At 44.6% G+C, this 12,530-nt stretch overlaps 1 protein-coding gene across 1 annotated transcript in view; it reads left to right on the top strand.

Annotated features, from left to right (window-relative positions):
- Positions 1-12,215, top strand: part of Tmem178b (transmembrane protein 178B) — a 347,710-nt gene extending 335,495 nt beyond the window's left edge. Inside the window, exon 4 of the mRNA XM_047562389.1 lies at positions 2,490-12,215. Coding sequence (XP_047418345.1) covers positions 2,490-2,740 — 251 coding nt within the window. The 3' untranslated portion in view covers positions 2,741-12,215. The remainder of the gene's footprint in view (positions 1-2,489) is intronic.
- The last annotated feature ends 315 nt before the right edge of the window (positions 12,216-12,530 follow it).

Genomic DNA, 12,530 nt, shown 5'->3' with positions numbered 1-12,530 from the left:
ACAACACAAGGGAACGATGAGGCTTTGTAACTCCTGCAGGTTTGGGACCATCTTTACTGTTCTCATAAGTAATGGCGGTGCTGTATGTGTACATATACTTTGACTGCTGCCCCCCAACAAGCATGCACATACATGAAATATGTGCACATGAACACACATAAGAACATGCACACACAGACACACACGACACATAAACATACTGTACTAGTGCACACATCACCCCTGACACATTGTCTTTACAACTAATCATTCTTGAAACAATTATTCACTAAGCCTTTAGGATCTCCAGACTCTGTGCCTATCTTTCTAGAGCCTCCTCTCTTCTCATGACCACAGTGGCCTCCTAGCTGGTCTCCTTACCTCTGGACTGTCCTCTACCCTTCTGACTTAGTGGTCTTTGAAAATGCACATTGGAGTCACCAAAGTGCCTGACTCCTCCAAGGACTCCACATGAAGCTCAAACCTCTCCACTCAAAAAACAGTGTTCACAGGGGTCATGTCAACCTCTCCTCCTAAACATTCTACCACATGAACTATTTTAGTTCCTGATCTTTGTTTCCAGGTAGGATTATTTTCTTAACCTAGAATGAAATCACTAGGTCAAAGGTATGACTATCGTAAACACAAATTTACAGTTCCCCTAGAGTCTGGGAGGGTCCCCTTTTTTGCACCCTTACTAGTTCTGGAGATGATCATTGAGAGAACAGGGCAAAACCAAAAATCAAACTAAAACTTTACTGATTTGATAGATCATAGGCTATCACCATACTTTAAACTTCCAATTCTTGGATTATGGGTAAAATTTCACCTTCATTGCCTATTTTTATTTTTTCCTCTGTGATCTGGACTGTGGCCTATTACACTTTTACTCCAATAAAAACTTTTTCCTAACCCAGTGGTTCCAAAGTGTTGTCACCAGACCAGCAGCATCAGCCTCCTCTAATAACTTGTTACGAGCACAAAGACCTGCAACCAGAGACTGGAGTGGACCAGCCATCTGCTTTAGCAAGTCCTCCAGGACTACAGCCCACCAATCCACAATAAGCTGGAACCCCAGTGGACCATCATAGGTGGGGAGGGTGGTTCCACAAAGGGACCACCTTGCACGATGGCCAGTCTTAAATAGAAAATGGAGAAGACTACACACAGGGGCCTGGCTGCCTGAGGTTGTAGGTAAACGATTTCACCTCTCTGGGCCTCAATACCCTCATCAGTAAAATGGGGATAATAATATGATCCAGCACATAGAGTTGTTTTAAGAATTAAGGTTTGATACCTGCTGAGCACTTAGCATAATTCCCAGCACAAGCACTTCATCTGTGTTGGGAATGACTGCAGTTACTATGGCATTTACATGATCACAAAGTCATGAGCCTCATTATCCTACTCCACTTTTCCCCCTTGTCCTTCAGGTGCCTTCTGGAAGACATAGGCTGGACCTTAAAGAAACTTGACTGTTTGGAAGCAGGAGTTTGTATAACAAATATAAAACATAATGCACCACCTTTGTCCCCTTCCCTTAAAAAATATGCCTCTCTCTCTTCCTTTCATTGACCCAACCCGGCCTCCCCAAACTGTACATACTTCTTCAGGTCATTGGTGGTTATATAAGAAATACAAGAGAACAAATACTGATGAAGTTCTTGTATTCTTTCTAGGTATACCAAGTATTCATACTGGTTAAAAGTGGATTTATGATTCTGAAACATTTTATCTTGTTCTCCCTCTTACAGCCATCTTCTCACTGATGGTCAATATGGGTAACATTAGGAGGAGGTCCAAGACCTGGGTGAGACAAGTGAACTTGTGCCTATGTGGATTCTGAGTCCTCCTAAGGGAGAAGGCCTGTTGAGGGCTCCAACTATTTTGACTCAGCTCCTCTCAACCCACATTACAAAGGAGGATCTCAGAGGGCTGGCGTTCCATGCAGAATGCTTTGGGAAATGTCTTCTAGGAGATGGAAAATGACTTCCAGGAGTTAGCAATCTGAAAAAACAAACTGAGGAGGAAGTTTTCTCCTGGTGGCCGAAGAGATTTTGGTGACTAGATTAGAGAAATAATAATCTATAAGATGTTATATATTGGAAAGAGCATTAAATAAGTACTAAAAGGGAAGTTTTCTGTCTTCAAAGAAAGAAAATGAATTTAATATGCTCTAGAAAAATGAACTGAATGCTGTTCTGCCTCAGTCCACACTCCACAAAACTAATGAGATATTTATTTGGAGTATTTTCCAAAAGAAGAGACTTCCTGAGTTTGTCCAAGATTGGGAACATTTTAGAGTAAGGAGGTGATGATCCCTTAATACTGTCTTCCCTGTGATTATTCCAGATGGTGACCTCTGCAATCATTTGCTCGAACCTAGATCGTCTCATTTCTTCTCCTTGAGAAACTTGAAAATGTGATAACCCTAATTTCTCTCTCTCTCCCTCTCCTCTTCCCTTTTCTTCTCCCTTTCCCCACCCCATCTTTTTCCCCTTGTTCTCCAGGAACCTTCTGCATCATTTCACTGTGCACCTGTGTGGCTGGGATCAACTTTGAGCTGTCACGCTACCCACGCTACCTGTATGGACTCCCGGATGACATCAGCCATGGCTATGGATGGTCCATGTTCTGTGCGTGGGGGGGCCTGGGCCTCACGCTAATCTCGGGGTTCTTCTGTACCTTGGCCCCTTCTGTCCAACCTGTCCCGAGGACCAACTGCCCTAAATCCAGACCCGAGAATGGGACAGTGTGCTAAAAAACAAACCCATACATATATATATATATAAATATATATATAATATACATATATAAAACAAAACTAAATCAAGATGATGCCAGTGCCAAGGCAGAGTTGAGTTGGCTCAGGCACCTGCATCTCGCCGGACTTTGTGTTGCCTCATCACCAAGATGGGGAAAGTGTTCCCATCCTGTGGCTCTTCCATCAATTCTTGACTTTTGGCTTCACGGTTTCTTGAAGACAAAGCAACCACCACCACCTGCAGTAGCATCTTGATCCCCCTCACTCATGAGGACGTGGTGGGGAGCTGGAAGGGACAGTGGCAGTGGTCTGGAGCAACCCAGATGTGAGAAGGAAGTGCCACGCACTGGGCCAGCAGGAGAGGACACCACCCCCAGTCATGTCCCAGGGAAGCGTGGCCCCTAGTTCATAGAATGTAACCACATCTTCGAGGCCATTTTCAGTACCACTTCTCCTGCTCTTCCTGTCTGAGCTCCTTCCTGGCCCACCAGCGACACACAAGGAGTAGAAGAGAAAACAAACCAAGAAGGAAGTTCTCTCTTTGTGGTCAAACTTTTGGACAAAATTTTAGAGGTGGGAAGGGGAGAGAACATGCTGAGAGGCAAGATCCACACCAATGAAAGGACACTTCAGTGGATGCTCAGAAAACCCAGTCTTACCTTCCAGCTGCCTTACACCCAGTTAACAAGAGGCCACCCCGTCCTCCCCACCTGCACTCCCTGGGCAGATAGGAGCCTTGGAGTAATGCTGTGATGTGGTGTGAGTGTGTGAGTGTGCGTGTGTGTGTGTGTGTGTACATTGGGTGGTTTCCTTTATTTCTTTTCCACCTTTTAAATGGAAATATCGCATTTTGACCATTGTCTCTATCACTGTAGTGGTTTCATGGCCTGAGATGGAAGCCCAGGTTCCTAGAAAGTATCATGAGGGGCAGGCCTCTATGGATGCCCGTGCTTGATGCTGCGGCTACAGATGTCTGAATTGAGGGAGAGAGAGAGAGAGAGAGAAAGAGAGAGAGAGAGAGAGAGAGAGAGAGAGAGAGAGAGAGAGAGAATGAATGCATGTGGTGGATGCTGCCTGAGTGGGAGGTTTTATCATCTGGGTTGCATTTTATGTATTATTTTTGGTGCAGCAGAAAGTCCCAGAGGGCAGAACCAAGAACAAAACCACTGGGCCAGGGGACCCTGTGGCTCTGCACATTACAGTTCTGGATCTCCACAGGATTTAGTCCTCTAATTTTGGAAGTTCAAGACACAGAGGGGCACAAAAACCATGAGAGAAGAGGGGGGAACACACAGTTCGGGAGGGAGAAAGAATGTCGCCTCTGGTTGCTGTTGTGCAAGTATGTATACCAAATGAGACCTTCACTCCCCACCATGGGGGCTGTCCTTTGTCACTGGACATCTACCCCTGTCCTAGGGGTGACCTCTGTACAGATGAAGGAAATCGAGTCACATGCAGAGAGAACACCTCCATTACCCATGGGCTCAAATTTGTATGATATTGTGTAAATTAACGGAGAACTCTTGACTTTCCATCTTCTTCCCTTTCCTCTTGATATTCAAGGCCATGAATCCCAAAACAGCTGTCTTAGTGGCTGGCACCCAAACCGAGGTGAAATCAATCCACCCCAGTGTCTCAGGCCCACTTAAACAAAATGGCACTGCAGGTGCTGGTGAGTGAAGAAGTCAGAGTTGTGGGTGCTGCAGGAGCAGGAGCTGCTCAGTCACCTCAGGGGCCCTGCTGGTGCCCAGCAGCCCCAGGAGAGGCAGGGGGAGAATCCCTGAGCTGGCGTAGCCATGGTCTGTCTACCTTGTAGCAGAGAATCTAGTTATTTTGTAACTGAGATGCGTCGGGAACTTCGCTGCCCACCCAGCATCCTGCCTCCCCGTGTGCTGATCCGTCACCTGTCTTCCAACAAGTTTCCCCCTTTGCTTACCTACTGACCGTTGACCCTGTCACCTTCCACCCACCAGGCTGTCAGTCCAGCCTGCCCTCTGCTCTTTTGACTGTGTGTGATCCATATCTGGCTATGATGTCTGACGTACTTGAACAGGCTTGAGTGTGGACTCTATTCGTGTGTATCTCTCTGGTGCATTTTGCTTATTTGTGTTAACACACACCTGCACATAGGTTTGGGTGCCCTGCTCAAGACTCCCTCTCCAGGGAGCCTGGTCAGCTTTTGCAGAAGGTCTCATGTGTGAGTGCCCTTGGTGTGGGTGAGGGGAGTGAGCTGGGCAGAAGGAAGTGCTGTTGGTTCCAAGGGAGGTTCCAAGGATTGTTTTTAAGACCAAGGAATTATCTGAGAAGAGAAATAATTTTCAGGAAACTAGTTTTTTAATTGAGAATTTTATTTTTGTTTTTCTTTGAAAGTTTGATCTCTACCTTTAGGGGAATGGCGTACTTGGGAGAGGGGAAGAGTAAAGAAAAGTATCTCAGATTGAGAGGCCTTGTAATTTCTTACCAAGCATCTTGAACCAGACAGGGACAGCAAGTATCTATGAGCATCCATTTGGGGCAGAGGTTAATCTGTAACTAGATGAAAATTCCAGCTGTTTTCCAGTTGCAGAAAAGTAAGGGAAACAATCTTAAATGGGACAATTTTCCATCAACTGTTTAAACTTCAGTAACCATATCTTAAGTCACTGGCTCACAGAATTATCATTATTTATACCCTCTTTTCTTACACATACTTGCTACAGATGTATCATCTGCTCAATCCAGTACTTATCTTTGTGATGAAACTTTAAGGAAGCTTACTGCATCCCTTTGAAACTTGAGCATCCCTGAGATGTTAGAAGGACTCTCAGGAAGGATGTAGAACATCTGAGTCATCTCCACATCAACAGAGCATGGCCTTTTAACCCTTTGATAGTGGGCCAGATAGGTACAGATACATGCACTCTTGGGTCTGTCCTGCTTGGGAACAGAAACATGGCCAGGCACATAGTCAGAATGGAAGCCCCTGTCCAGGAGGCAAGTCCTAGCCAATGAGAAAAGAGCCCAGGTGACCCTGATTCCCCAAAGCAGAGGGGCTTGACCATAGATTAAAACACACCCCTCCAAACACTTTCCGAAGCTTCCTGACTGTGAGGTGGCTGAGCAAGAAGCAAAAAAGAGAAGAGACCTGACCTGTGAGACTTTCAAAGCCAAACTCTGCTAACTCCAAGTTGAACTGAACCGAACCTAATGAGGGGCTTAGGGTCAGTGGTCTCTATAAGACCCCAGGTTCCCATCTGGGTCAAGTTCAAATTCCTTATAGTGTATGTAAGCAAAGTGTTTAACTAGCCTTATACTGTGAGCTCCATGCAAGTCAACCTTGAGCACAGGGCCCATTTCAAATTTTATTTTCTCCCCTACAAGATTAGGGATTCAGAAAAGTGAGACGTTTGCCCAGAGAGAAAGATCCCATTTTTCTCTCTCCTCATTTTAGGAGTTACAATTTCCTTTTCTGTTTCTTTTCTTCCCACCCTTTTAGTTGCCTTCTGAACCTACCTTAGTCAATTAAGATAGTTAAGTGCTTCATATCTAGAAAGGGTAGAGATAGACTACCAGTAGCCCCCATCTTTATTTGTTGTAGCTTTAGGTTTCATAAGGAGATCTGTGGTTCACTGGCATCAAAATATCAAAAAGAGAAGACTGTACCCATTCCAGTTTCAACCTTCCCACAAGTCCTACCCTTTCAACAACTCTACCTTTTCACCTCCAGGGATCACAAAGTCAAAGACTGGACAGCTCCACCAAATCAAGACCAGCTTTCCTCAACCTCACGTCCCTGTGTAGCACTTGTGGCCCGGGTACCATGTTGGTCTCTTCTCCCATTGGTATTTCCACCCAGCAGTGCTGCCTTTCCTTCCAAGAAGAGAGAGTATCTTGAGACTGTCTCTCAGTATTGGTGCACTCATGATAAAGGGCCTGACACACGCACCATGTGTGGTTGTCCTGATTTAGTGGAAGAATGTGCAGTTCAGGGCTCCGAAGCTGCCCCCACCCCTGAGCCAAATGCAGACTTAAAAAATCAAATACATCATTTGGAGGCATTTAGAGAGAACTATTTTCACCTGGCTTATGCTGAGAGTGTTCATGAGTGTTCATGTTTCAAGTATCCAAGGGAAGGAGTGGGAAGAAATACACACCCCAGTTGCTTGGTTGCTTCTTACAGTTCAAGTGAGGCTGCTTTTCTAAACATGTTCTGTCTGCTCCTGGGACTAGGTATCACAGTGAACATATCTAGTGCTGTCCTGGTAAACGTGATAGGTCAGAGTGAGAGGTGATTTGGGCACATATAGAAACCATTGGTGTGTACTAGCTGGACTGTCTTTGGTGCTGTCTTCCACTGGTATGACAGAGAAAGGGGACAGATTTTTAAGCAAGCCCACCACAGAATTGATAAACACAAGTGATTCTACTGTCTCTCAGAACAGTCGACTTCTGGGACTGTACTGGCCATCTTTCCATCAATTTCATGGTGTAAAATGTTTCTTAAACATTATTTCCAGTTCTTAGAATATGTTAATATCAGCCATTGAGTTTTTTTATTTGTTCTAACTAGTTATACAATACAGTAGAATACATTTATACATTTTGATAGATCATACATAGAGTATAATCTCTCATTTTCTGATTATACATATTGCAGGATCACATCGCTCATGCAGTCATACTTGTATGTGAGGCAATAATGTCTCACTCTACTATCATTCCTTCAGCTATTGAGTTTTTTCTCCCAAGTTATACATGCTCATTGTAGACAATTATAAAAGTGAAAAATAAAAAGACTAAGATATTTGCCATATTTCCATCATAGTGTCATCTACAGAATACCCAGTCATTATGGTCACAGCCCCAGATGTTTCCAATGAATGTTTTCTCTGGGTTGGCAAATGGAGCTATGAGCACATTTCATGGCTACAGAACCACACTGCTCTGCATCACTTTGGCCCCTCAGTTCTTGGCATTAGGAGCACAGGTTTCTGAGCCCCCAGAGCTAGCAAAGAGGGCATGAAAGCTCAATGCTAGAAGGTGGAACAGGGCTAAAAGGTTCCTGTTGGGTATTTCTCTCTCTCTGTCTCCTTCTCTGTCTCTCTCTCCCCTACTTGTTCTTTTTCTTCCAGGTGCCATCTCAATCTAATCATGGGTGTAAGAGCACTGAAGCCAGAGTAACTCACTAATTAAGCTACACTTGTATAATGCATCTACTGTAAATTTCATTTCTGCTCTGCACTAAAATGATTTGTGACTCTGGGCACTGTGTCTTCTCCATACTTGAACTTCCTCATCTACAATGTGAGGATGGTGATAACACTTTACCTCATGGTATATTAAGGGTGACAAAGAAATTGCAAAGGGATTTGCAAACATGAAGTGTCATATGAATTATGCACTGTTCAAGTTATTTACAGCAGCAGAGCCCCCACTGAAGTGGAATTCTTGCATCTAGTTTCTGTGCCTTGCTGCTAAAGGGATAGGGAGGTCATCTTGGTTGCTGAATAGGACTTTACCTGCCCACCGGAAGCACATGGGATTCTCTTCTTCATTCAGACCCTCCAGAGAAATTGGCTCCTAATTTACTTCACATGTTTCCAGACTCCTTCCCATCATCCAAAGCCAGTTTTGCAAAGGGCACTATTGTCCCTCTTGCTTATTCTGAGAAGAGATGGAACAAGTAAGCCTTGAGCTGAAACAGTTAACTTCTAACCCAGGCATGTGGTTAATGCCTAGTTGTTTGTTTTTAGCAATTCTAGCATTATTTCTAGCTGTATCTGCCCAAGTGGTAGGCACAAGTCAGATTCCGAAAGGTTTAATGATTTTCAAGCTTAGAATGAGAGTGAGTTTCAAGGAGCTAGGGCCTGCTTTCTCTTGCCCATTGGAGAAGCCCATGACTTCATTGGAAGCCTCCTGGTTCTTGCAGGAAGTCCTCTGGGTGGAACACACACCAGGATGGGTTCTAAGTATGATCTTGTATGGGAAAATCTAAATCCTAGATTCTAAATGAGAAAAGAATGTACTCCCAAAAGGGTCTGCACATTTTCTGCTTTGCAGTAGGTCAGTGTTGTGTTGAGACCTTCTCCTGGGGAAGTTCAAGAATTGCTGTTCACATAACTCAGCCTGGAATGGGGGAAACACAACCACAGGGGTGCTTGTTAAGTGTCAAGAAACAGAAAGCTGGGTCCCACCGGGGAGTGCCCAGCAGCAGCTCAACCTGGCATCCCTTTGACAGACGCCAGCCTCTCCTCTTCATCCCCGAGGACTGGTGTCACTCCCTGAGGAACTCTGTGTCCCTCTCTCTCCTGGACCCCAAGCATTCCTTTCCTTTCTGGGTGGCCCATGGACCCTTCCTCGTCTGTGTGTACCGGTGTGTCTGTGTTGTGAGTGTGACGGTGCCTTTTACAGAGTGCTTTCCGGTATCATTCATACGCCTTGCCCATCTCCATCCTTGGTGTGACTGTTTTGCTATTCAAGACTTTCTGTAAAAAATGTACAAATTAAAGTGGAAACTGAAAATAAAGGGGAGGGGTTTGCGACTACGCACACGCAATGTTGTAGCCCTCAGTTTTCTGAGGACTTAGGTGGATCGCCCTAGAATCCTGACTCTGGTGGCATTTTAGGGGAGGGATGGTGTGGCACAGGTGATTTTTCTGGTTGTTTCTCTGGCAGTCATTTAGAGTTCTGTTCTAAGGGGTTTGCCTTGATAGTAAAATTTATCTCCCCCAACGTAGAAGCATATCATCAAAGTCAGAAGGGCCAAGGTCATGGCAAAGGTCAACACAGAGACCTGATCCTGAGGTGACTTCAGCAGCTCTGTTACTGGCTCACTTGGGGCCTCGGGTGAGTCTTGTTACCTCACCGTGTCTCCATGCCCTCTCAACCTAACGGGGAGTGGGGGAGCTTTCGGAACTCCTGGGACACCGAGTCTCCTTGTCCATTCTGCTGCTATTTTTAGAGAGACTCTGCCCATGCTGGCTGGTGTGGGCTTACGTACTGTGTTGAGGTCAATCAGGAGTTTTTCTCCCCACCACTCTTGACCCATGCTTTTACTCCTCAGAAAGTCACCTCAAGCCAACAGCCAGTTTGTGCTCAGAGTCCAAAGCCTTTTATCTACCTTTTCATTCTCAGATGCCTTTTCCCACCCACTTTGATGATCTCGTTTTATCATCTCTACCGACAGCTTTGCTGCACCGTGCCGGGGTAGGAGAAGGAGCCTCAGAGGAGATGAGGCATGTGGATGGCCTTGTAATCTGTGACTTGCTCTGCAAGTGTGGCTTTCCATGTCAGAGAAGGAGGTCTGACCCAGGGTTGCCACCCATGGCCATGAAGAAGGCAGTGGCGGATGTAGGGGAGGTGGCCATGTGCAAAAATGTGGATTGACAGTGACGGTTAGAAGAAGGGGACTTTTGGATGGAGATGTGGCTGAATCACCAGAATGCCCTCAGTGTAGCAACAGAGAAGGATCCCCAAGACAGTCTCCCTGAGTAGGAGGAAGCAGGAAAGAGCAGGAACAGATGATCCTACTGCACCAAGAGCTGCCTGCCCTCAAGACGAGAACAGTACCTTCCCAGAGTGGGGAGGCAGGCCAGGGTTGGCCAACGGCAGCGCCTCTCTCCACCCGACGGTCACGGGCAGCTTCAGTCTGCATCTTCCTCTTCTCTGATGATGCATGCTGATCCTCTCTGGGACCAGTGTCTGGTAGGTGATTTAGACCCCTGCTGTCCAAGAGGAATACATGAGCCACATATGCAATTTTACTTATCTTAATAGCCACATCTCCAAAAGCCCAGCGAAACAGGTGAAATAAATTTTCACGATATATTTTAACCCAACATATCAAAAATATCACTTAAGTGTGGCATCAACATAAATCACAGAGATATTTTATGTTCTTTTATTTTAAATTTTAATCTTCTAAAGTCAGTGTGAATTTTACTCTGAAAAAAAATTTTTTTTTTTTTTTAATTTGGATCAGTCACATTTCCAGTGTTCAACGGCCACATGTGGCTTCTGGCTGCTGGTAGGCCAGTGCAGAGTTAAGGTCTTCCTTAAGAGTCTGAGCGGGCCGCTTCTCCCTGTGTGTCACTAACTACCAAGATCTCATCGCTGCTAACAGAGGCAGGAGGCTGCATTGCTGAGAGTGGAAAGCACAGAGCAATGTCCAGGCTGCTGTCTTAGCTTCTGGAAGTTCTGTTTCGCCTACGTAGTAAGGAACACCATCCTAATGACCTACCAAGTCCTAGAGGGCAAAGTGGGTCATGTTCTTTAGTTGCAGGAGCATCAGCCATTGCCTTATGGTGTCGTTTCTTCCTCAGTGGGGATGGGTAGACAGGCCTCTCTGTGAAGAAAAGAGTTGCATGACCACCCGTCCTCTGGTGCAGTTACCTACTAAGAACATCTCACCAATATTTGGAGCTGTTTTCTCCATTCCTTAATTTTCTGTCTGAAAATCAAATGCTTAAAAGGAGGTACACTGGGAAGGGCAGCAGCCACAGGTGGGCTGGGTCTCCTGGGAGGTGGCAGTGACAAGTTCTATCCTTGCACTGTGACTCAGGCCACCATTGCCTACCTCTCCTCTCTGCTTACACACCTTCCTTGGGTTCGAAGAAGCCTCTTTTGTTCAGGAAAAAGACAAGTAGCAAGATCTTAGTGTAGAGAACAGAATAGAACACAAGCAACCAACCCCTGGGCATTCTTGAAGCATTTCAAAGAGCCAGTATGACAAGGTTGGATTCGTTTAAAATATAACATTCTGAGCCCTGTGTTACTGAGCGAGAGAAAATGAGCTGATTTGGTGAGTATGTTTTATATATGGTCATTAGACAGGGACCATCGCCGACAAAACTCTTGAACACCTGGAGTGTTTATGGTCCACCAGATTATTGCTCAGTCGATATAAATTTATTTACCTTCACTTTAATTTGCATAGTGCTTTCTGATTGGTTAGACAAGGAGTGGTGTATACTGCAGGACTCTAACAACTCTCCCCTTGGAGGTAGCAATTCCTGTGGTTATTGGTGCTAAAATAAGATTAAATATTATGTTAATTCGTTCTGATATGATGTGAATAAATGTATTGTTTAATCTTAACAAGAATGCTACATCTTATCAGATCTATTGTACTGTCTGTTCCTTCTCATACTTAATTAATTACAGAAAAGGTGATCCAAACCAGATCTTGAAACTCTTGTGATTTCTAAGAGGAATTTAACAGGGAAGTGGGAGGGGGGAATGAAAAGGGAAATTGCCAGGTTCCTGTGACTTTGAAAAGACTGAGGAAGCAGAGAGCATTTGGGGACTTCACTGAAACTGACTGCATCTTGCAATTTTCTTTTTCAAATTGGCAGAAATATTGTATTTCCATCGATTGAAGAAAAAAAGTGTCTGGTAATTAATTAAATGACTTGTTCATGGAAAAAAATAAAATAAATAATCTGTCAGTTGTGGAATGTAAACTGATTAAACAATTAAATAAAGAAGATCATGTTGTGTGTTTTAAACGATTGTGTCTGCTCTCTGCTTGCAGGATTGGGTGGGATGGGGAAGGCAGAGGCTGCAGTATATGATGGAGAGTAATATTGTTCCCTCTGGTTTTGTATAGAAATAAATAGTGCAAGTCCTACGTAGATAGACAACTGAAAGCACTAATCCAAAAGGAAATTGACAGTAAACATTCCAATCCTGTGTAAACCAAAGGTACATGCTTCAAGGACTGGATAAGAGATGGGGAAAAGATGGGAAGGATTCAGAAGACAAAAAGAGGGAAAAATTATTTTTCTCCTTATTACTGGCATTAATGAAT

The sequence above is a fragment of the Sciurus carolinensis genome, chromosome 8 (genome assembly GCF_902686445.1).
Source record: "Sciurus carolinensis chromosome 8, mSciCar1.2, whole genome shotgun sequence".
NCBI classification, from domain to species: domain Eukaryota; kingdom Metazoa; phylum Chordata; class Mammalia; order Rodentia; family Sciuridae; genus Sciurus; species Sciurus carolinensis.
This window is presented reverse-complemented; position numbering and strand designations above follow the sequence as displayed.